Here is a 25,890-nt window from a genome sequence, read left to right as displayed (position 1 = left end):
TTCGAGCATCGTTTCAAAGAATTTAATGGGGCGCCTTCAGAAAAAGAAAAATGATTACGGTATCAAAAAAGTGTAGATAAAACAATATTTTCTCATCAAGGAATTTCTATGAAATGGATATATCTAAGATGTCAATTTCATTCCAGTGCTATGAAGCATGGGGGAGGGGGGGGGGGGGTTCTTTTGCAATAAATTCTTCATTAATTCAATTCTAATTTGCCTCTGGTTCCTATTTCTACTATTGATAGTTCCACTTCTTAATACCTCGGATAAGGGGGGTAGAAAATCATTCCAATAACTCAGTGGAGGCTGTGAGCAGCAGATAGGATCTAAATATTACCAATGCCAAAAGAAGTGTGAAGTCTGATGAACATTTCAAAAGAACAATTCTTTATGGATCAGCTAAATCTTTTCCACTTTTTAATTAAAAGTAAAGAAAATAGAAGTTAATTATCCTGTAAAGATTAGCTGGTGGGCATCTTTCTGTAAATTAGTTCTAATTAAAAGGAAATTGTCAAATGACATTCAAAGCACTGTCCTTTAAAACACAGACCGAGCTGGGCTTTTTCTCCCCCTCCTCCTCCTTCTCCTCTTCCCCTTCCTCCCCCACTCTGCCTCCCTCCTAATTCTTGATCTGGCCATGTGAAGCTTCTTGCTGGAAGATTAGGATTCTGCCAGTGCTTCAGACAGGACGCACGCACACACAAAGACACGCACACATACTTTGTGCTCCCTGGATAGCAGGCCTCTAGCACACTGTGAAATACTACTGCATCAATGAGGAGCTAGGTTGCCGGAGATAAATACTCCTCATTGATAAATGATTGCACTGATTAGCTTCCTTGGAATCAGGCGTAAACTCTTACACTGTATCGGGCTGATATTGGGTTCTAGTGAATTATCAGGCGCTAGCCACCGTCCAGCCCCAGTGTAAAAATGGCCAATTTCCAGATTTATAGTGATGCAAAAGTTTCCCATATTACCATCAGAGGAATCAAGACATGAACAGCCTTTTATATCCAAAAGAATACCAGAAAATTGTGAGAAAAAAGCCTCGACAAAAAGTTTCCCATGTACAAAGCGCAATCCGAAACATTTTTATTTACTATAATATAAAGTCTGCACATCTTCCAACTGTAAAAATATTGAATGTTTTCATTTTTCAAAACAGTTACATTCCTTCTCTGATCTAGATCACTAGCATCACTATCAGAGCCCCATCTTCCATGTTTCCTCCCTGCCACCGACATAAAAGTGCGCAAACATGTGCACAGAAACGGCACTTAACCAAACCTCTGCTATCATCGCTTCACAAATAAATGATAAATCAATCTCCTGGGGTACATATGTGTGTATGTGCGCGTGTACTGTAGCTTTCATCTGATTTCATGTGGATTTCATCATTCATTGTCTGGGCTCGGCTGTTGCTCCTCATGCGCTCGCTGCATTGTATCAAACCGGGGGGGATTCCAGCATACAGTCCGACAGCAAAGAGGGAGGAAAACAGCGCCGAAGCCCCTCCATCTGCTCCGGCTAATGATGATGCTCTCCTTGGCCTGGAGCAGAACTGTGCGAGGGAGATTTACACCCATAATACCCCCGAGGGCTCTGGAGCCGCCACCGCACTCCAAAACACCGTCACTCCATCACTTTCTATATGATAGCTGGCAGAGCAGGTAACAATGGACCAGCAACAATGTCTTTTTGTATTACTGACAAGTGCCTTATTTGGTTGACATAACCTGCCTCTGTGTCTGCGAAGTGGCACTGAGCACACAGGAAAATGGATGACAGCTACACCATTGAGACATTGTGCACTTGCAACAATCACACCACACTATGTTTCTTACAAAAAAAAGAAGAACACAGCAGCGTGTGTGATATGAGGCAGGCAAGACCAGCGCTGACTGAGGGAGCGGTGGCTGTCTTTACAAAACTCTAATTGGAGAGATGGCAGTAAGGGAAATCAGGCATCACAGTGAGGTAAACTGAACAGAGCTGCCTTTTTCCATTTACTCTATTATAAAGGTTTATAAGTTGTAATTGCCCTTCAATTTGGGAGCTTCAGACCCACTATAAACCCCTGTGTGGGCCTAGCCCTGACATCTATCTCCTAAAACAAGTGAGTTAAATGGTGAGAGGCAGAAAGAACGACTACGTGCGAGTGTGTGTTTGTCAGACTGAGAGAGAGAGGGAGAAGTGGAGCGCTCCACTCCTCAGGGATTGTGTTCACACACAGTAAATGGAAGTGGCACAGCTCTGACCTTTGAGCCGCAGCGTACGAGCAAAGTGAAGGCGCTGTCAAAATATTGCTTCAGAAATGACAATCCACCTCGCCAGTCCCGAGCCTTGACATGGCAGGCAAGTGGAGAGGCGTAACCTGCTGATCCCAACATTACAAATGAGGGGATTATCATGACAACAAACCGCAGCTCGACACACTGCATACCCTAAAGATATTCGAGCGTTGCCCCTTATTATCAGCAAAGTCCCACACAGATAGCCAGAGATGACACTTGGGGCAGGCACCCAAAAAAAATCGTCACGTGTCAGGATCCCCCCCTCCCCTAAATAAAATTTCAAATCGGGCTTTTGCAAAATGACTCCCTCCCATCGGCATCAGCTTGGCTGCCTCGATATTAAACTTAGACTTTCCTAACTTTGGAATTTGGCAGGAGAGCAAGTTCTTTGCATCTTCATTTACACCCGTGTAATACTCGAGTCCACGGAGAATAACTCAATCGTAAAGAATAGCAAAATATCACAAGCAAATTACGAGTGCTCTGAGAGGAAGCTTGGGAGGAACAAAGACAGGCAGCCATAATTATATCTTGGCGTGTATAGCATGTCAATGGGCCACCTTTCGTTCTGGAGGCCATTCCCCTGGGCCCATCAGGCATCAAAATGATGTCCAAATTATTTTGTGCTCTATTGCAGCATTGCGTGATTATCATATTTACTGCCGGTGCATTATGACAACATCGATGTTTACACCTGTCTCCGTGAGAAGGCAAGGTTTACACTCTGTAATTTAGCAAATGTACAGTATGCATATGAGCTTGTTGGCAGGGATTTAAATTAGGTCAGAAATGGAATACATCAATAGCAACCCATATGTGCATCTTTCTTTTTCTTTTTTCCCCCCCTCTTCCCTCCCCTCCCCAGCCTTCTTTGCTCAGAAGCTTGGCGATGAAGCAGCTTGACGACTGCAGAAGTGTGATATGTGCAAATCACATTTGCAGATGAGCTTGAAACTCCCTTTTAATATTCAGATATCAGACATTCTGCACTGAGAAGCCCGCTAAGACGCGATTCGGGGGAGAAAAGCGAGATCCGCGTCATTAAGGGAATCGTTAGAGGCTCGGTTTACGTTTTACATATTTCACAAAAATGTACAACCAAGTAAAAACATCGCCAGTTATCTGCGATAACAATGCAAATTTTTGTCAGAGAGCACATGAAGATTCTGTCAAAATCCAAAGTCGCTCAGGTCTTTCTTTTCTTTTTCTCCCCCCCCCCCACCCTTCCTCTCTGGCTTAACACCCCTCAGCTTATTGGCGCTTTGATTTCTTTCATATTTTTTTTCCCCGAGAAGTCACACAGGCTGGTGGAGTCAAAGATGGTGAAAGGTATGTTTGCCACGAGGCACGGGAACACGTGTCCCCACAGCCTGCCAATAGCTCATCAAACACACAGGCCCGTGGATGGATGCGAGCCCGGCTGGCGTTTAGGACGTCTGAACAGCATCAGCTCTGCCATACAAACCAACCGCCGACTCCTGTTTGCTCGCTTCAGTCAGACCCTCTGAAGAGCAGCCTCGTTCCCTGACCGCTCCCTCCACGCAATCGCGCGGCGGTGACAACAACGCCACCGCAAGGCTCCGTTTCTTCTCTCCTACCTGCTCCTTTGTGGCATACTGTAGTGCCCTCGACGGCAATTTCGCTACTTTGCACATCCTCAACTTTTTCCCAACCGGATGACAGAACGTAGCCCCTGCAATTCCACCCCCTCCCCACCCTCTTACCTCCTTCATTTCCCCATGTCTTTAGCCCTGCGCCAAATTTGTCTCTGTGCCATTTTAATTACAGCCAAAGCAATCTTTATGGTGGTATTCTGCGAGAACACCAATCTGCAAAAAAGGTGATAAGTAGAACCGCCACCCAGCTTTGGTATCAGTAATAAACAGACACTTAATTGAATAATTTGACCTAAGAGGCTGATCCTGGGAAATAGCATGTTGGAAAAATTATTTTGAATATTGAAGACAAGTTCAGTGTTTTGCATGACGCCTGCAGTGGGGAGGTTGGAGGGGGGGGCACAGTGGTTTTGGCCGGATGCCCGCACAACTCACCAATGTGGGACATGGTAAGTCTTTGCGGAACAGATAAGTGAGCCTTTGGTATCCTGGAAGCACTCAGATGTGTGTGTGTGTGTGTTTTGGAAATAGCCGTGGTGGTGTTGGTGGGGGTGACACGTGTACGCACGAGCCCCGCGTGCAGGCGTGTGCGTGCATGTGTCCGATATGTATGAGACGGTTTTGGGGTAGGGGGAGGAGGTGGGGGTGAGGAGTGTGAAGTGTGCCCACTCGAGGTCTGTCTCTAGCTAGCAGCCACATGGGCACATCCTCTGTGCCCCCACCCCCCAACCCATACCTTCCCCACACACACAAACACACACAGAGCAGCTTTCCGCAGAGCCTTAGAGACAATGACTCGCGGCACCTTCCTGTTTAAGGATAGCTGTCAGAGGATGATGGCTCCGATTCAACACTGCAGCAGGTTTGCACTGAGCTCCCTGATAAAACGAAAAAAGCAAAAGCCTCCACTCTCCTCTCTCTCTTGCTCTCTTTCTGTCTCTCTCCCCTCTCCATCCGTGTGTGTCTCCCTCTCTCTCCATCACTCTCCCTCTCCCTCCACAGTTCAGCACTGATTTGACTGCTAGCATAATTTTGCAGAGGAGACTATTTGCAGATGCAGCAGAGTTATCAATCCGAACAGACACACAATCCGGGTCCAATGTCACTTCTCCTCATTATGTTAATGGTTAATACATGCAAATGAAAACATTCCGGCAATTTGATTTCTTTGAAGATAGTTTGCATATTGTCTTAGCCATAATGATGGTACACTTTCTCCCCAGCTTCGATTTATGCAAGGCTAGTTAGTTCATTTTTATCAGCTCTGAGTTCATTTCTAGGGCTACTGGAATGTGTTTTCCCCTTCCCCTCACTATTTAACTAATTAGGATTCAGGTACCATAAGCAGATTTTTCACGCTATTGGTGTTTTTCTTAATTAAGAAACAAATGAATTCTCCCCAGCAAAATAGATGGAACAACGGGATAGGGTGCCAGGGGCCAGATGCGGCGCTTCTTAATTAGAAGTCACTCCATTGTCTGAGGTTTTTTAATGAAGCCCCAATCTAAATGGATATCAAAAAAGCTTCTAGTGGAGAGGAAAAAAAACACACACACACACACACAGACACACCGGCCATTTAAAATAATAAGGAAATAAAGATAATGAAAGACAAAAGATATGTACTGGCAGCCCCAGCTCACACCTCCAGTTCAGTGCATGCAGTGCTCTCGTCACCTCTGGATGAGCCCTATTAAAACGGCTCGATCCCTCGTCGGCCTCTGCCTGCCTCGCAGCCATGTCTAATGTTCTGCCAAGCCAACAGTGAAACAGTCTCGTTTCAACTTCTCATCAAAGGTGGAAGTTTCATTACCCCGTGGATGGTTATCAACTAACTATTTCTGAAAACTGTTGCAGCTGTCAACTTCCTGTCTTGGCTTGAAAAGCAGCGGCAGCCAGTGGAATCCATGTTTATCACATCAGTGTCATTCATGATAGGCTGATGCTCGGCGCAGGCAGGGCCCACGCAACATTTCCAATTAGCTGGAACAAATTGTCACCTGAACACAACGTGTAGGGCGGAAATGGCGGCACACAATTAGATTTGAGCACCTAAGATTTAAAAGCAGTGCGGGTGGAACAAAGGGAAAAAGTTTATATTTTCGAGTTAATCCCCAGCAGGATGGGTTTTCTTTAATTTCTTGCGATGCCCCATCGTTTCTGTAAGCTTCGGTGATACCGCTGGTGACTGAAGGCGATAACATCGGGCTGTTTTTGACTGAAATAAACCCCGTAGCATGCCCATATGTGCTGCCAACCCCATCAGTTCTTCTTCAGACGGCATGGCTTAGGAGCTCCCAGAGGATGGGCCAGTGCCCACTGATATGGTCCCAGCAACCGTCTTGTCCGGGCCAAGTATCCGCGCGCCCAGGGGCTGTGCCATCAATGCCATGACTTGTGCCAGACTGGATCCCACCCAGCAATCCATTTCAAAGGCTTTTTTTTATGGATCAGGTATGCAGTGTGATTTTCCTTTCCCTTTGTAATGCACCGTGTCAAAGGCGAGCTAGGCTGACTTTAAAGTCATATACTAGTTTTTTTTCCGCCTTTCATTTGGGAAGGAGACATAATTGATTTCTGACTTTCCAAATGTCAAGTTGGAAGAGATTAGAAGAAAAAAAAAGAGCAAAGTCCGAAAATCAATCTGCAATATGGTCACGTTGATTTGGAAGGTATTTGCTGTTTAGTGCTTTTATTTACAGTAGAACTTTAAATCAGTGGCGAGCAAACGCTCGGAAATCGACATCATCTAAATAATTCCCAGGGGAATTCGACGTTCACAAAGGCAAACCTTATTGAGAAGTAAATGAAAACATCATCGCTTCATCGTGCAGAATACAATTTACTGATTGATTTATCTGGGTTTACGGGGCTGAAAACAGATTATTTCTTTAAAGAAGCAACTTTTCTAATAAAGAAAAGTCACTTTAAAAAAAAAAAAACACCCCTGTTTATCCACAAATTACCATAATCCTCTGGATGCTCACTCGTGTGCTCTCTCTCATTTAGAGCATTACTTGTTTATTTATATCTGTGAATGAGATTAGAGGGGAAGATTACTTAGCACAGACAAACGGAAAAGCGATCAAAGACCGCAGGATAATGTAAGTCTTTCAGTGATTGCTCAGCTCTTTTCAAATCTACCGCTGGTGTATTAGAACAATGCAAGTGGCTGCGCTCCATACAGTGTGACAACAATAATACGAAATCCTCGGGGAGTGAACTGCATGTAAACACTGCTGATCGGCACACAGCGCACTGGCACAAAGTGTCCTCTAATGCAGCAAAAATGAGCTTTGATCCTGACGAGGACACAGCAAAGGAGCAATCAGTTCAGTCAGATGACATCACTTGTTAGACATAAATGTGCTTTGAGTATCTGCACAAAGCAAAGTGTTTCACAGCCCACTCTCTTCCTTCTTTTTTTTTTAGAAGCTCAACTAGGGAACATCAGGCCTGAGTAAACAAGCAACATTATGTCCTTCTGATTAGCCCAAGAAAAAAAGTGGACATGAATATGACACTCTCTCATCCAGATGATTTATGAAGTATGCCATGACAGCTGAATAGACCTTTTTTTTGCTTGTTTGTCTGTGCCTCACACATTTAGAGGAACCACTGGTCCAAGCCAATTATCGGTGGCATGGCAGAAGGAACCCTGTCACTCAGACACATGTGACAAATGAAGGCGGGAGGACGCAGAAAAGTCGACAACATCTGGATCTTAAAAAAGCAAACATGCATATAAACACAGCTAACAGCATCAGGCTACAGTTCTCTCACACACACACAAAAAACTTTGCATGTGGGTATTTATTTGCAGCTGCAAATGAAGGGATGGATCTCAGGACCAGTTGGCTAATTATTTATCCTGCTAGTTTTATGGCTCTCATTAATTTCCCTCCTCTCTCTCTTTACCTTCCATTGAAAGTCTGAAGTCAACCTGCATCTGGTGCTGATAACGCCGGGGGTCTCAGCAGCCTCGCAGACTCACCCTCTAACCCACCCACACATCACCTCCACTGGAGAGAAGGAGTGGCTTTCATACACGCAACCGCTGGATAATGCCATTAGAAATAGCACTCTGTGCTTCAAATCCACAAAGGATGTAATTTCTCAAGCAGGAAAACAGTATGTACAGTGTACTGGAAATGAACTGCTCCTCTAAATTCTGCGGCTTATTGGCAGAGCATAGAGGGAGCTTGATTAAGGGGAAGCACAGGAGAAGAAGCATAGATTGAGCACCAGATGCTGGTGCTTCCATAGTGATTGACTATTAAAAGCTGTCAATAAACGATTGGTCAGATGTTTTATTTGTTACATGTTCTTCCTCCTTCATCAAATCGGAAAAAGGAGGACCCTGAGCTGGATAAGCAGAAGACGGTGGATGCATGGATGGATCCTGTGCCCAGGGTTAAAAAAAGGGGGGAGCGCTTACTTACTTTGTTAAAAAGACTTCTTAACACAAACATGTTTGCATTCCTGGCGCTGTCTGGACTTTCCTCTTTTCTCTATCTGTCAAACCCTCTGCTCAGTCTCTCTAACTTTCTTTTCTTTGGTGGTTGAGAGTTATGACAGAGATTGGCCCATTCTGGTTTCTTTGGTGAGATCACACCCCAGCAGGTCTGAGCTGAGGCTATCTGCCACTCCCTAATAGCCCAGTCTGGCTTCCCTGCACCATCCAACTCCCCCCCACCCCTTTCACTGCCCGTCTCCTCCTCCTCCTCCCCCTGCTCCACCACCATCACCTGTAGCTGTCCATCACATTCTCCCCCAGCACAACAATGAGCCCTTCATATGCAAGGACCTCATCATCAATCCACCAGCGAACCAAACGCCCAATTTGAGCCATTTCTTCCAAGAAGTGAACTGATAGAGACTCCACACTGGTCACACTTTCAAAAGCAACAGAGAGACACAGTGGGCGAGAATTGCTGAAAAGCAAATATTGTCGACTTCTGCTGACTTCAAACGGCAGTCAGATGGCAGAGACTACCTAGGCAGTAAAGAAGCTGCATTACACACAACACAAGAGAAAGGGCCTAAAGAACTCTTGGTGATTCCTTTCATGTTTGTCTTTGCAGGCAACCCGGAGCATTCATTTCTCTTCTTCTGTGCGAAGAAAAGTAAACACAGTCCTCTCTGCGGGCTCATGAAATTGAACAGTTCTGAGCGTTAACGGCCGGCCCTTTCTTTCTTCTGTTTTAGAATTAGATGTGTTAGCTCCACCGCAGCTTTTGGCATATTCTATATGTTTTTTTTTCCTTAAAAAGCTTCAAATATAAATTTGCATTTCATTCATGATACATATTTCATGCTAAATCTGTCACCATTCATGTTCCCTTCCAGTAAACTCTGTTTGAAGTTTTCAAACTGAACTTTTCTCAGACAGTTCAAGAGACACATGCAGGTCAGCAAATCAATGCACCAGCACGCACACACGCACACACACGCACATGCAAACACAACACACACTAAATTTAATGGGAGAGAAAACTTAACCCAGTTAAGTTCTGTTTGAGTCTCCACAATGCCCCGGTGATGCTCTCTTGCACTGTTATTGGACTATCAGTGCTCAGGGGTCACGGGCCTGGGCAGTCAAGATAAAAGAGACCCTGATGAAATGAACCGTGTGGGAGCAACGAGGGCTGCTCTCTGCTGATGGAAGAAACCCAGTCACTCTGAGAGGTGAGACTGTAGCAGTGTGGTATTGACCCGAGTGACCTGGCTCACTGCTTGAACTCCAGCACACTTCGCAGCAAGACAATGGGCTTCTCCTGATGTTGGCGGCTGGCAGCCAAAGCTAATAATTATTGTAACAGCAGCTCTCTACAAACATAAATAAAGTCACTTCTTTGCATTGAAATGACTAAATTTAACAGGTTACATGATTAAATAAAAATTCTGAAAATTCGTACCAAAACAAATATCTCCTGTGGTGGAACACAGCTAACCTTTACTCAGACTGCAGTGGCTATTATTAGCATGCCAGCCTTCCTCTCTATAGCATCACACTTAAACCTCCAGTTACTTGATAAGCACAGCAACACACTGTTAAAGAAACTGTGCCATCCCAATATGTTTGCGCTGATGAGCACAACGTCCAGCTCACGTGGTACTGCTTGGGGTGATATAAGACCACAGTGTGATGATTTTTAAAATCCCCACTTTCTGTTCGAGTTTGACTTCTAATAGCAGCTTTATTATTCCTGATTACATTTCAATGCAAGGCTGTATACACTGTATCTTCCTCCATTGTGGAATTAAGCATATTTTTAAGTTACTTTCTAAGGATGTCTGAAAAAAATCTGCAAAATTAGACCCATTTTCATTTGACAAGGAAGATTTCTGCAGTTATGTTGTCTAAAGCTGTTTCACCACCGGTGTGTAAACAATGTAGGGCCTAATAGGAGGGGGAAAAGGTGATAATCGACTTATAGCTGAATCCAGTTTGTTTATGCTGTAAAGTCAAAATACACCCAGGCAGTTCTGATGAAGTGATGTTTTCTGGTCGTGTCAGACGGCCGTCCCTCCCTGAGCCTGGTTCTGCTGGATGTTTATTCTTCCCACTGTCACCAAGTGCTTCCTCATAAGGGGTCGTCTGTATGTTGGGGTTTTCTCTGTATTACTGTAGGCGCTTTGCATTACAATATGAAGCGACTGCTGTTGTGATTTTGTGCTATATATTGAGTTAAATTGAACTGAACAGAAAAGTTTCTGAAAACTAGCTTTTTAATGGATTTGTGTAAAACGTGAATTCTTCTACCACCTTGTCAGCAGACAACATAACTGAGCAAATCTCTGCAAGAGTGCAGATCCCACCATAGCTTTCTACATTTCTTGAAATATTCAGGCAAAGTTGGAAACTGACAAAAATAAGGAGAGTTTTCAATATTCCTCCACATATGATTGAGCCGATGACACAAATCGTTATTTACCACTTTTACATCGGAGACATGCACTGTATCGCTATCATTGAGCTGGTCAATATACATCACTTCGCCCCAAAGGATTACACCTCTTATCTGAAATGATATTCAATAAAGTGTAACCGCAAGAAATACCGAGTGGAGTGTTCTTGCTTGGATCTGGCTTATGCTGTGAAAAAAAATAACACTTTATTGGAATTAAGATCCAAGTCAAGATTACCTGAAGAAACAGCAGTTAGATTTCTGTTCCAGTGCCACGTCCTACACTTTATTCTCAGCTGCCTGGGGACTAGACCACAGTGTACAATTCCCCACGAGCCATGGGGGTGTAATAGAATGCCTTTATGAAATATATAGCGACGCCCCAGCACCTTCAGATCATAGCATGGGCTAAAGCATTTGGTGAGACTAGCTGGAGAGTCTGTGAGTGTGTGAGGCAGAGAGAGGGGGTAAACTAGGTGTTGTTGGCGCCTGACTAATACGGTCTTGCAAAAAAAAAACCTGCAACCCAAAAAGCCAGTGAGGCGACGGCAAAACTTTCCCCCGGTCCCTCACTGTAAAAACTCTAATATCATCAAGGTGCACAGAATGATACCACTCACTAATTTGTGCAGCCTAATTAGCTGCTGCAACTTCCCTCCTACTGCTGTGCCATCCATTTAGGGCTTCTAGCAAAGCGGCCATCAATAACTACAGTGAGATGAAGTTAACTCCAGTATGTTCGACTTGGGCTGGAACAGTAGGAGGGAGGTTTCTTCTCTTACATACTCATCTTTTTATAGCTTACACGCAGCAGCTGTCATTAGATTTTCCTTGTACTTGCTGTATATAAAGAGGCTTTTAAAGTCGAATTTACTGCAATAACTCCTGTCATTGTGCAGTCTCTTTTCATTTTTACTGTTTTGTTTTTCCCTGACATGAAAACCCACAGACACAAACACACACATGCGCGCGCGCACACAACCCTCACCCCCACATGCCCAAGCCCCAGCCCTGCACTGTATAGCTTTTCTTTTGAATTTGATAAAGGCTTCATCGAGTGTGGTTAGAGCACTTGGGCTGAGGATCTGATGACAATTGTGGGGGTCTGCCACACAAAAAACACACACACTGTAAGTACATTCTAATTAGCTGATGTATGCAGGACCTCATCCACATTGGAGGGGTATCAAAAAGCAATCAACGCCCCATCCCTGATGAGCTCAGAGAAACACAGAGATCCACATTGTCTATGGAAAGATGATGCGTGGCTGGACCTCTGCTCGGCTTTCCAAAACCACCATAATGCCATGCAATCATAAGACATTATGCACAGATCTGAACCCCAAAGTCACAGGATAGAGGAAAAAAAGGAGTAAAGGGAATATTGAGTTCATAATTCAAAAGCCTGATTATGATGGGCGCTCTTGTGAAAAGCTGGTGCTGAGAGCCAGAAGTGGGAGAATTGGCCTGTGAGTGCCACAAAATGTGGTTATAAATGCAGAGGAGAAGCATGTTTAAAAAACTGTCATGATCAAGAGCAATACAGCACCAGATAGTAGAGAAATCAGCAGAGTTAAGATGACAACTAGTTGCCATGGAAAACTGAAAAAAAAAAAAAATTAAGTCAGCGGCAGAGAGTATGGGGAGAATTCTGAAAGTGATTCTTCTCAGTGGAGGGAAATCAAATAGAAATACAATATCAGCCACAGCAGAACTGTACCTTATCAGCATGAAAATGGTGAAAAAAAATGGAATATCCTAAACATATGATCTAGGATTCTGTCAGCCATTCATAATCTAATTTGACCCAAGGCCATGCGGCCAATTCGTTTCAGTAAAGACCATAGGTGTTTTAGCTGCAGGCTCCGACGGAGAGAGGCATGTGTGTCGCACAAAGACCATCGGTTAGCGACGTACCGAAAGGGACTCTGTATCACCATCTTATCTTCAAAGGACTGGGCAGGGGCTCAGGGGAGCTGTGCCACCGCCTCGCCTCCACACAGACACACACAGAGGGGGGATTTGGACCTGCAAGCAGGAACCAGAGATCTCTCGGCCGGCACCCAGGCCTGGACCCTCCTCCAACTCGCCCGCGGAGAACAGGCAGGGTTCCTGCACACGCGGCACGACATCAGTGAGCTGATCCCCCCCAGCACCACCACCACCACCAGCCTCCTCCTCCTACTCATCCCCACCAAACCCACCCACCCACCCGCAAAACCCCCTCCGCCGACTGCCTGCCCATTTGCTTCCTGGCCTCAGCTTGACGGAGGGGATGGGATCTGAACTCAACTTAGACACAGAGTTTCCACATTTCACAGATGGCTGGGAGAGGCTTTGCATGGAGGTGAGGAAACAGAGAGGGAGAAAAGAGAGAGTGAGAGAGAGAGAGAGAGAGAGAGAGAGAGCCTCGGCGGCGGCGCCGAAGCGGGGCCGATTTCACACCGCGGTAGAGTGCGCTAAAGCAGGCCGCCGTTAATCCACTCACTGAAGGGAAGGCCTGGAGCTATTCCGCCGCCCGACCGCCATCTCCCTCCACAAAGCCATAAATGGTGCATTATACAACTGGGCTTCAGAGACACTGCTGATATGCTGATAGGTGGCGGACAAAGACCAAAGCAACCACAGGAGCGGAGCCACATGCAGGACTGAGGGGCCTTAGTGCCGGAGCAGAACAGCACACACGTATTCCGCCATGGTCTCTCAAACACTGTACCTGCTGAGGTGTGCACGGTTAAGAGCGCTATATCTGTACTGAAGATCAGAGTTAGTTCAACCTCTGGATTCAGGCCTCGAGACAGAGACGGACATGCACTAACACTCCTCCCTCGTCTTCTGCTCTCCATCAAAATAGCCCCCCCACCCCACCCGTTCTTTCTTCCTACTGTGAATTCATATCTGTAAAGTTACCAAATGTCTTGAAGATGAGCCTTTGAGCTTATGAAAGGCAATCATTCGGAATGAAAAGAGACAGGAAATATATAAACATGGGGGAATTTAAATAAATTGCCACAAAGAAGAATCGCGGAGAGGGCAGCGAATTATGTAACGATAAGACAGCCACCAGCCTAAGCCACAAAATGAGATGTTTTACATGAAACGAACAGCGGTCTAGATTAGAGAGCCATCCTGTTTAGACATGAAGCCAATTGGGTTGATATCACATGTAGAGAAAATTTGAAAGATAAGTGGGAACTATGAGAATTGTTATAATCCAACTGTAACAAAAAGCTGAAGTATATTGGCTTTTCGCCCCAGAAGCACTGCACGATAAACATCTGCGATGAAAGAAGTTCATTACTCGTGCGCTGTGAAATGTAACATGCTGTATTATGAGTCTATGCCAACCTACAGCAAGGCAGCCTCTAAATGAAGCCTCAGCCATTTAATGGACATCATTAGGTGAAAACATATAAGAGATAATTATGGTAATTACAAATCCCTTTTATTCACCCTGAGTCTTTGACAAGAAGGTTGTCATATCAACCACTTCAAACAAACAAAGAGTTGTTGTCTCTTCCCCTAAATGATGTCCGGTTCCATTTGGATGGGAATTGTCTTCGGATTATCCTTTTTTTATTGTTTGGTTAGTGGCTCTGAATGGGCCCCGCGTTTCTTTCAGTGAAAACTTGATTAAAACAAGTGATTCACAATAGTAGAATTTGACTTGCATTTGCATAGCCACTTCATTACAAGTGAGACCTTGATCTTGAAAGCAGACCCACACAAAGCTAATGGACATGTCTGTTATGACTATTAGAGAAGGGCCCTCGCAGGAACTGAGGTCTCCTATTAAATATCACAGACATCACCGAGGGCTCCCAACTCCTGCCTTATTAAATTTCAGCTCGGTAACAATGGCTAAAAGGAAGAAGATGACAAACACTGGCGATATTACGGCCTATTCTGGGTTTGTTTTGGTTAAATCTGATCCAAGTGTTACTGTTCTTTTGCCGCAAAGGGGTCAACTCCAGAGCAACCCAAGTGATATGTGATCTAAACAGCAAGAGCAGATGAAATATTGGATGGAACATCTTTAGAGAGCGTCTGAGAATGAGGTTGGGTAGGGGGTTGGTTTGGGAGGGGGGTCGTGAAAGATTTGGGTGTTTATTTACAATATGCATCCAATCATCCTTTGTCACCGTTCCATGTTCGCCTTTTCCCCCCCCCGAAACCACAAAGAGGAACACTCGCCGGCGATTCCATTTTTGGCCTCTTTGCTATACAAACTGGTAATATGGTGCCGCCTTATCAGATCCCGCTTACAATAACAGATTCACTTCGAGTCAAAGCTGTTGTTTAACTTATTCAATCCCATGGAAAAATTCAGTTCAAACAAGTCAGGAGACATGTGCCAGTCCACAGCAGTTGATGATGTCAACGGGTCTCTGCTAGTACCAGATTCCTCCAGCACTTTCAATCATTCCTTGTGAGATTACTGGCAATAGGATATTACTGTACAAACTACGACCATGTGTCCTGCTGCCACAAAGCTTAGCAACATATTACAGTTTGTCAAAGCAAGCTATTGCAAGGGAGAGATAGATACAGAGAGGAGGAGAGAAGCCATTGACCTTTGTGTCCTTCATATTTGCCTAGCTTCCCCTCAACCCCAATCTTAAGAGTGAAATCATCTGATCCCAAAACTAACTGTCAACTGGCTTGTGATGGTGGCAAAGCCAGCAGACATCAATCAATCAGATTTTCTCCTCGTCTATCACAGGAGGATTTTTTTTTCCCCTCCCCTGTTTTGCTGGAGCTTATCATCTGACCCAGTTGTTATCCCGTTTCTGAAGCTTAAAAAAAAAACTTGATTATGGTCAAATGTATGTCTCAGAGATTCACAGACACATCCCAGAAGCAAGGAGGGAAAAAAAATATTATCGCCACAGAAATGAACACAGGATGTAATGATTGTAGCTTTTCAAAATGAGCCTCTTAATTCGACACTCATGCTGGAAATAAGGAGTTTGAGGCAGTTATCTTTGGTTTTCAGGGATGCGTGATTGTGTGAACCCGAGATAAAAATCCAATCTGATATCATAAGACAAAAAAGGCATTTGAGTTGGCTACAGCACTTGCTCAGTGTCAACAGTTTTTAGTAATTACTAGATAAGCGCTCTCTGAAATACACAGAAAAAGAAAATTGGCTGATTGTGAAATAATAGCGGCTGCATTTCTCTCTGGGTGTTTACTCTGTCACTTTCACAAAGCCCGCTTTGGAGATAATAAGAGACGCGCACTTTGCGGCGTGGCGTCCCTTCCGTCGCCGGCCGGTGTCACGCGGCCTCGCTCTTAAAACTGATTTTACAGTAAAACGCGATCGATCGTCATCAACCTGCTCCAGCCGCAGCGTATCGCCCCGTCCTGCCTGCTTCTGCTGCGGCGCTCCCCGCTAATCACACGCCGGCAGATGCGGCCCTCTGATCACATGATGTGTAAGCTGCGCTGTCAACAGCTTTAACCAGCTTTGCAATGGTGCAAATCAAAACACAGCCTCTTTAAAGTATTAACATGTTTTGAAGTTTGCTTTATATTTTCAGCATATTTGACACAAATTGTTTATCTATTTACAAAGCTTTGTCATTAGCGATTTTCCACCGAACCCTTAAGATGCTGCGCGTCTTGTGCCGTCCGTCTGGGGGAAAATGCTGATGTACAAATTGAACTGAAAAGCTTGTTACTTAATCCCCTGTTGCCACCTATCCCTTAACTATACAGCCTGGTGCATTTCAGCCCGATGCAAAGTTCTGCATCGCACTAACCCCCCTCCTTCGCTTCTTTTCCCAACACATCCCCGGTAATTCCTGCCAAGCTAGAGATTTAGACTGAACAGCTATTAGGGCGTCACTTTCTGGTGTGCCAGCTACTATCCTTCTCTGGAAATGGTGCTCACCAAATCATCCCCTTTCATTATGTGCTCTCTTTTCTCTTTGTTTTATTCTTTTTACCCCCTTTTTGTTTTAATTAAATCACCATTCATTTATGTTTTATTTCCTGAAACAATTTTTTGTTACATAATGGCAAGTCAAACTCGAAGCTTTGGCTAATAATTTTACTGTATATTGCTGACGACATGCTGTGACAATGCCTGCTGCAAAAAAGGAGTGAGTCATATTTCCAAGCACACTCTCTTTCCCTTCCCTCATCCAAGATTCAGTCAAAAACCCTGCTATCAATTTTGACATATTCCATGAAAATGTTTTGATTCGCTGTAGCTAATTAAATTGAAACAAACAAAAAGAATCTTAATAGACACATAAAAGTTATTTATGTGCCCGGAATGGAAGACTGACAGGTTTCCACCCTTGGACTTTATTTCTCACATGTGGCAAGAAGGCAAGTTCCTGCCGCTGTGGCAGAGTTGCTTCTCTTCCGGCTCTGGAGATGTCAAAGCATCACATGAATGTGACGAACCCAATATCCATATCCATGGTACATCAAAACCTCGGCGCGGCGCAAAAATAACTGCGATACCTCAGAAGCAACCTCGGAAATCCCCTTAATTGAGCAATATCTTCATTCCTGATCCATGTGCATCACCAAGGTGAAAAGGGACCGTGCAAGTTAAATGAAAGAAGAATTCATGATGTGTGGCGGCCTCTCTTACTCACCCTGGCTATTTCCCCTCTTGGCTGGGGCCAAATGGAGAATGTTAAATGAGGCAATTGTGTCCTGGAGGCAAAAAAAAGAGGAAGAAAAAAAAAAAAGCAAGAAGCAGACAGTGCCCCTGCTCTCTGCTCCAACCCTGAGGAGCATTTTGCAGCATGATGAGGTACATCCAAGCACCCAAGCTGTCGCTACCTAAATAGCTCAAGCCAGACCTAACCTGCTATACGAACAAGGCCACTCAAGTCTCCGCAATCTGTATGTACACTGCAAATGTCTAACCAGGCTCGTACTTCACTGCGGGTTGAAAATAATGTTAAGGTCCTTACTGGAAAAATATGAACCAAGATAAAATATTGCAGATTTCAGGTAAGATGCTCAGACAAGCTCAAGCTGACTCAGTTACTCGTTACTATCCGCATTACATCCAAAACACGTGTTACAATGTGTCTTATAATGTAGGCAACTTTAAAGCATCACATATGTACAAAAAAAAAAGAAAAACAAAGTTCCTCCCTCCCCGTCCGACAGATAGTAAACGCACTCTTACGCAAGGATCCATGAGTAAAACATAAAGTATGGAACAGCCATGTAGAACAATTGCTGAAAATATTGCTTCTTCAAAGATTATAACACTTCTTCCTCTACTGGTTATGGCCTAATCTACATAACTGATAAATCTCAGTCTTTCCAGAGGAAACAGAAGAAAATGGCAGTCACAAAGAGTACACATTTACATCTTCATAAGTCCTGTTTTGGCTGCACCAACAATCTAAAATCAAACATTATTCACATGACAGAGAAAGTCTGAAAATATTCACATTTGAGAATATTTTGAGAACATTCATATTTTATCTGAACAAATGCTCTTAAGACTAAATCAGTCATCAACACCGCTTCACTAATACAGCTTTACATTATTGCAATATAATGAGCCCCACATACAGCAATTTCCCCAAAATACACTGTATGCTGAGGCCTATAGAAACACCAGGATGTGGAGTGAGATCTGTTAGCATTCTGCGGTCGTGGCTGCAGGAAACTGATCTCCGCTGCAGTCCCACACTGTCAGCTATACAGACATACTCCACGGTGACACCTCTGATAATCAAAGCTTTGTCTGGGTCTTAAAAGGACGTACTTGAACAACAGCGCGACCAGAGGCCCTCTTTGCTGTAATGGCCTTTGGACATCAATATTTAAATCTTACATCTCTGTTGTGATTAGAATGCTGCCTTTCTCTTGTTGTTGTTGGGTTTTTTTTCACCACCCTCTCTCCTGAAACAAAAAGGCGGGTGTGAAAAGGAAAAAAAAAAAAAGAAGCTTAAATCGATGATCTTTGAGTCTAAACTAGATTCCTGAGCAGTTTGCCACTCTCAGCAGCAAGATAAGATAAACTCTCTTTGACCTAAGAGATGAAGTTGCCATGACGATCAGGGAGTCCACTTTCTCTATTGATATTTTGCTGATGTAACAACAAATGGAACTAGATCCTGCTCTTGATAATGGTGATTAATTAATACCAATATTGATCCCTACAAGGTAGAGACAAGGCTATTAACTTAAAGCAGGCTGAAAGTCAATTGTTACCCGAGGGCTCAGTGGGCATCATTGATATAAAATCTAAATACCTGGAGAGGAACACGGTTAAGGAGTGAAATGTGAAATTAAAAGAAAAAAAGGAAATCCAAGAACAGCAGGAGCGTTAGTGCAACGTGGTTCCGATCTGGACATTTCTAAAATTAACGTCTCGCTCACATCAGGGACCGTCAGTGTGCCTGGATAAAAACACAATGGTGACAGTTTGAACCAGCGCTTATTGGAATAATAGCAGTGGAATTCAGGAAAGAGGAAGATAAAGAGGAAACTGTGTGAGGAAGTGACCTCCACCTTCGCAGCAACCCTGCCCACATTTCACACTGCTGTCCAGGCACCGCGGGCTACAGCCACAGAGACGGCAGGATTAGGCACCGGCAGTCCATCGGCTGCCAGCCCCGGCTCATCCGACACATCACAGGGCAATGCTTTCAACATAAAGGAAGCTGCTACGCGTTCCTCTCCCTGTAGCCGTAGCATAAGCAGCAACAGCAGTGCTGTGAGCACAAAGACTTTCTCGAGCTACAAGAAGCAATTTTACTTTAGAGACAATGAGTGCGGGGAGAGAGAAAAAAAAGCATTAAAAGGAGATGACATTCATCTGCATTGTTGTTTTGTGTCAAAAGTGAGGAGGCAATTGGGGATCCTTCAGCTAAGACGAGGCAACGGCGCAAGCTGTTATTGGCAGGGAACAGATGTTTGAGGGAAAGTTGGCATTCAACAACCATTCTTCTTCTGACAGAAATCAACAAGAGAAACACGAGAGACACGCCGTGATTGTCACCCAATGAAAGGGAGACCCTTAAATATACAGGGAGGCTGGCATGCAAACATTTTTTGATTTTTACACCCCCAAAACATCTGACTGCTAGAGCTGCCAGCGTTTGCGGGCCAAGGGTGAAAACGCAGCGTATACTACAACTTCCACAGCTTTCCATATACAAGAAAGCAAAGCTGAGCTCAGTCGTGGGAAATATGGATGAGGAGTCTGTACTAGTGCGAGAGAGAGACAGAAAAAAACCAACCCAAATACATCAAGCTAACAGCTCCGATCCTTCTGCTAGAGCGCGTAACCACATGCTCGTCAAGCATACTGTACATGCACCGATGTATACACAAGCAAACATACACACATACGCATAAATCCAGATACAGGATGTTGGCAGACAATTCAGTAAACACTCCCCTTATCCCTTACTAGTGTAATCTGCCTCTGATAAATGCCCCTCAAAGATAGAAATGTCACCTGATATGATAAACAGCATGCTGACGTTACATAAAGTGGCCTTATGCTAAGGAGTTGGAGAGATTAACTGTAGAGCAGAGATGGGAAAAAAATGCTTTCTGTGATAAAAAGCAGACTTCTAGCTCTAGCAGAGAACCTGTGGTTCAGTTTCAAGCCGACTAGCTGAGAAAAGCAGGCGTTTTGCTAAGAGTACTCCAAAAGCTCTGTGCACAGTGTGTTGGATTTGCAGTAAGTTAAAGGTCAGGAACAATTGCAACCAAATTGCACACAAGCGGGTAAATGAAATATGTTTCGTCTCAGAGCTCAGAAAAATGACAAATACGCTATATCAGTAAGACAATGCATGGAAGAAAATAGGCCAGGAGAGCAATATGTAGCACTGCATCACTAATCCCTATTCCAACTTTATCCATGAGGAATTATGGATAAAAAGAAAAACAAAAGAGGAAAAAAGAAAAATATATTACAACCATTATTGCAGAGTGCAGCTTTATGGGTGTAAGATTACTATCGCATGAGTAGATTAAGCATCGTGACAGTATAACATAGTGGTAAGCTCTGGGGACTTGTGCACTTGCCACTCAGGTGCTATACAAGCTTACAGTAATCACTACAGTATGGTGCTTCTTTCTGGTCGTGTGCTGAGCAAAAGAGCACAGAGGGAAGGCAACATGAATTCTCAGACGGTCCATACAGAGGAAGACAGCAGTAAAAGGGGAGAACACTAAGTCAGTTTAATAAGCACATTTGACATTAGATGTCCGCGCGTGGCCTCAGAGGGTGCTTCAATATGTTCCCATAAACAGTGGTTGGAGGCACGCTCCCTACATCATCCAGATTCCTCTTTAACGCCGTGAAACTTTGGGGGGCAATTTTACAGAAAAATTACTCTGAGGGGGCCTGGTTTCAATTCAGCCTCTTCATATCTTTCCTTCCTATTAAGCATCAAAATGTTTCTCCTCTCACTACGAATAGAGGTATGGACACCACCGGCAGCCGGGGAGAGCTGAGGGTGGGGGGAGTAGGGGGTGGGTTGAGGGTTGGGGGATGTTGGAGAGGAGGAGGAGGAGGAAGACATGGAGGGAAAAGGAGGGAGGGAGAGGAGAGGACAGAGGAAGCTTGGTGGAATTCACACATCATATTACAGCAGCTAATCGCAATCCGCAGAGCATCAGCGATATTTTCATCATTCCTGTCATATTCTCCTGACCCGCCTCGGAACGACTAACAATCCGGGCAATTTATTGGCATATTGGCACGGGGTGATAAGGCTAAAAACAACAGCAGCTAGCAGCTGGCCCCAGGAGATGAGCTGATAACATTGATATGTGCTCCCACACAAAACACCTCCACCACTATCTCCTCTTTCTATCAAACTATTATTACAATAAAAGTATAGAGGCCTTTTTTTTCTCTTTCTTGGAAAGCCAACAAGGGGAGGGGGATACAGAAAGAGGAATATATATATATATATGTTATATATATATAAATCAGATGTAACATTTCAGAGAAAAAAACAAGAGGAGAAAATACATAATTTATCACTGTATTATCGGGATATCCAGGCAGCCTAATCAAGGAGCACTGAGTGACTATTTTTTGCCTTATCATCCAAAGTGGTGGAAACGGAGAAGGAATTATCAGCCAGCTGCAGATTGCTGGGCTGGAATTTTAATGGTAATAATCGGGTTTCTGATGGTATATCTTCTCTGCTTATCTTTCCCATTATCTGGCCTTATCTCCCCAGTCATCGGAGCAAATTAATGGTGCTCTTTCAGCATCGCCTTTTTATCACCGCTCAGAGAGCACCCAAGGGGAAAGAATAAGCAAAATATTAAAATACTGCATAAATCACAATTTTAGATAACAGTCCAATGTATGCAGGAAGGGGGTGGGTGGGTAGGTGGTGTGTGTGTGTGTGTGTGTGTGGAGGGGGGGTACTGCGCCCAACAACCTTTTTGTCCTTTAGAATGACTGTCTGTGCTGACTTTCCGTGCAGTGCCTCCTCGGCCTTTTTTTTTTCCCAGAGTTCCCGCGGTGGGAGAGAGGATCTAGGCTCCTCGTGACCTTTTCTGCTTTCAAACCAAAAGCTTGATTATACGCCTGCACTCTGGCTCCATATTAACAAGATCTTACACATGACATACTAATTCGCAAAAAAAAAGAAAAGAAAAAAAAAGGCCAGGTCACAGTGACGAAAGCGCAACACACTTGGCGTTTGGGCTTCCTTCGCTCGACAACAAAAAAAAATTCAGATGCCACGATGGGATTGGTCCAAAAACTGAGTGGGCCCGTCACGTCACACGCTGTCGTGCCTCTTTGTTGATTCGAAATGGTTTTGGTTAATTTTTTATGTTTATTTTTTTATTTTGTGGCGCATGCCGGCAAAAACACAACCACAACCACTGCGATGCTGAAGACAGTTGGAAAATGTAAATGATGTCACTGCAAAATGTTTATTTTCCGTGGAAAGTTAATGATATAGCGAGGCTGATGTATTCTGAACTTTAAAGAAGAGGAGAAACTAGGTCCATACGTCAAAACAATTAAAAGAACACACTTTAAAGTACAAACTGAAATATTTAACATGTTAAACTGGTCGATTTTTCATTAACTGATGTGATGTAAGTGTTTAGGAATTAAATGAACAATCCAGAATTAGAGTTGCTTATAAATCACAGGTCCCTTTGCCTATTTTTTTAATATATACTTTAATTTATTTTTACATTTAACCCAAAAATATTTAAAAGGTCAACAGAAAACAAGACGACACAAAATCTCTTCTGTTGCTGAATCTGTGTTGTACAAATGTCAGAAAACGCTCGTGTATACCAACAGGCACATGCCCTCATGAATTCATGCATATGAGCTCTGTCTCTCTCTCTTTCACACACACACACACACACACACACACACACACACACACACACACACACTTACATATGGGCACACAACCATTGTTTCTTATAGTCTAACCGTCGACAAAACAGTATCCTACTTCCATGTTACAAACTACAGCATGTAGTCTGCTGCCATTTCAACAGCAGCATACACTGGAGAAATTGAACACACACACACACACACACACACCACTGTATTTCACAGGCGAACATGTGTTTAAGTCCATGTACCTGCCTATGTGTGTGTGTGTATAAATGGATGATTTCAGGCGCTTTAAAATCATTTTAAAAATTCTGAAAATATATGAAAGAAAACTCTTAATTAAAAATATCTTAAATAGCTAAAATTACACACTGTAAATATGACACACTTTTCACAATTCGTGCAGGCCATGAAGTTCCACAGCACTATTAAAATCCCCCCAGACAAACACAAATAAAAACTGTACACAATTCCATCAAAAGCTGAAATATGCGTAAAGCACGTTGCACACTTTCCTCGGAGCAAAGTAAACACTTCAGTTCGGTTAAAGCAGAAAGTTGCTCTTTTGCAGCACTGCCACAATGCACACTGATCAATACTACTGGCTGATATCTAAGTCTGACAATTTATTTACACACACCTGCAAATTAATGCGTGTGACACACGCACATATTTTTTAAATATGAAGAATGTATATGAATATGAAGGAAACTTTGTTTAAATATACATATATATATTAGTAATGCAATTCAAAAGCATTTTGGCCTTTTACACCAGTCTGGTGGTGCACCTTCATTCTTTCTGGCCTATAATTTAGAATGACTAAATCTTAGGAGAGTCTCAACATTTAGCCAGAGTGATGCACACACGTTTTTTGAGTAGGGGGGTTGAATAACGGGATGCAATAGCATCAAGCAGTTAACTCAATTTTTCTACAACTTTGCTTTGCAAGCGCTGAAACTTTTCGGCGAGAAGCAAATCGTTGGATTGGGATTGGAAATCATCTCCTCTGAAAAAAACTAACAATAAAAAAACACACACACAGCGGAGGGAGACCGGAGACCGTGACAAGGCAACACATGGGTGTCGATAGTTGAGCGCTGCTGAATCAGCTCCAGTGTGGTCACTATCATTGCGATATTCTGCGAAGTCTAATAAGCCCTGAGACGCGCCGTGGCGGCTGCAGCACACCGGAGAGAGGGAAGGAAATAAAAAAGAAACTTACGTTTGATCTGCCTGGGGTTGCTCTGCTTCCTTCGGGACATGCCTGCTGTGCGGCTGGTCAGTGAATCCAGGTGTAGTGCTGACAGATCGATAGGTTTTGGTTCATCCAAGCAGCCGGTTTGGATTTTTTCTCTTTTTGTCTGATGGAAATTTAGAAAGAAAAAAAAAGAAGAAGAAGAAGAAGACGCAGAAGGGGGGCACCAGTACTTTTTACGCACAAGTCTATCGTTCCGTCTGTCTTTCCTTTATCTTTCTCGTCTCTCTGGCTCTGGCTTTCTCTCTCTCTCTCTCTCTCTCTCTCAAACACACACACACCCTCCCTCTCTCTCTCGCTCCCCTCTCTCTCGCTCTCTCTCTTTCTCAGCACCGTTCTCCGTGATGAGGCTGCGCTTCGCCGCGATCCGCACGGACTGACTGGGGAGGTGAAAGCGTGTTCGCGCTTTTGTTTGAAGATAAGGTTTGTTCCTCCCCGGGTACCGTAGCCGCGGCTTCGTGAACTTCACTTGATCCACAATTACTTTAACTTCCTCTTATTAATTAGCGTCACCGTTAATTAGCGCCCTGCTTTTTGTTTTGTTTTGGGGGTTTTTAAGGGGGTAAATAAAAATCAGAGATGGAGACAAGCGGAGCTCCCGTCCCCTCCACAGTGTGGCTTTACAGGTTCAAATATAAGCAAAACACTAATCATTTGATTCAGGCAAACACAATTTGTACCGATTAATCTGCATGAGGACATTTATGTTACTTACCGCTTTACGTGAGCTCTTTATTTAAGTGCCCTTTATCCTTAAAAAAAATAATTTTTTGGTCATCTTAAAGACTGACACTCTAAAGATTATTTTTAGGAGAGAGCCATGCATTTATAATTTAATAATGAGCCTGAGCCTGAAACACACCAGGATTAACTCAGACTCAGTTTGGCCGCTCATTCTCCCATGATGCACTTGGATGCTCTGACCTTAATATGTTGACCTTTTGGCCAAGAGTTTAGAGAAGTTACATACAGTGCAGTTTTTGTTTGTTTGGGTTTTTAAACACACTTATATTTGTTATCAAAATTGCTAAACAGCAAATGGAGTGCTCGTGGCGAATTACTTAAAAAATATAAGCAACTTTTTTCAATTATTTTTTTCTTTTCTTTTTTTAAATTGTAAATATATTCAAATAGACTCTGGAACAGAGCTCCCTGTTTATTTATCAGTAGTTGATAGACTGTCAGTCAGAATGTGAGCGGCTTCTCATGCCTACAATTACTCTACCTGTTTGAGAGAAGAAGAAGAAAATATATATACATATATATATACTGAATATTTAAAAAGAGAGAGACAGACAGAAAAGGGAAGAGCCTTGAAATCATTCCGATTTTGACTGCCATGTTCTGAATAGTTGCCCAAACTGGAAATCACTCTCTTCAATTAGCCAGTTGGACTGCCAAGGAAGACAAGCAAGTGGCCTGTGAAATTATCTTGTAACCCAATTCCACAACTTTGGAATGGAGTCTGAAA

The 25,890-nt window shown here is 43.6% G+C and overlaps 1 protein-coding gene across 2 annotated transcripts in view; it reads right to left on the bottom strand.

Annotated features, from left to right (window-relative positions):
* Positions 1-25,267, bottom strand: part of zfpm2a (zinc finger protein, FOG family member 2a) — a 120,670-nt gene extending 95,403 nt beyond the window's left edge. Inside the window, exons 1-2 of one of the 2 annotated variants that reach the window (XM_031740259.2) lie at positions 25,135-25,267; positions 24,387-24,525 (exon numbers count right to left, since the gene is read on the bottom strand). In XM_031740259.2, the coding sequence (XP_031596119.1) occupies positions 24,387-24,426 (40 nt within the window). In that variant the 5' untranslated portion in view covers positions 24,427-24,525; positions 25,135-25,267. Of the gene's footprint in view, positions 1-24,386; positions 24,852-25,134 lie in introns of those variants that run through there. The other variant, XM_039619798.1, reaches the window with a different exon arrangement.
* Positions 25,268-25,890: the final 623 nt, after the last annotated feature.

This window comes from Oreochromis aureus, linkage group 11 (genome assembly GCF_013358895.1).
Source record: "Oreochromis aureus strain Israel breed Guangdong linkage group 11, ZZ_aureus, whole genome shotgun sequence".
NCBI classification, from domain to species: Eukaryota; Metazoa; Chordata; class Actinopteri; order Cichliformes; family Cichlidae; genus Oreochromis; species Oreochromis aureus.
This window is presented reverse-complemented; position numbering and strand designations above follow the sequence as displayed.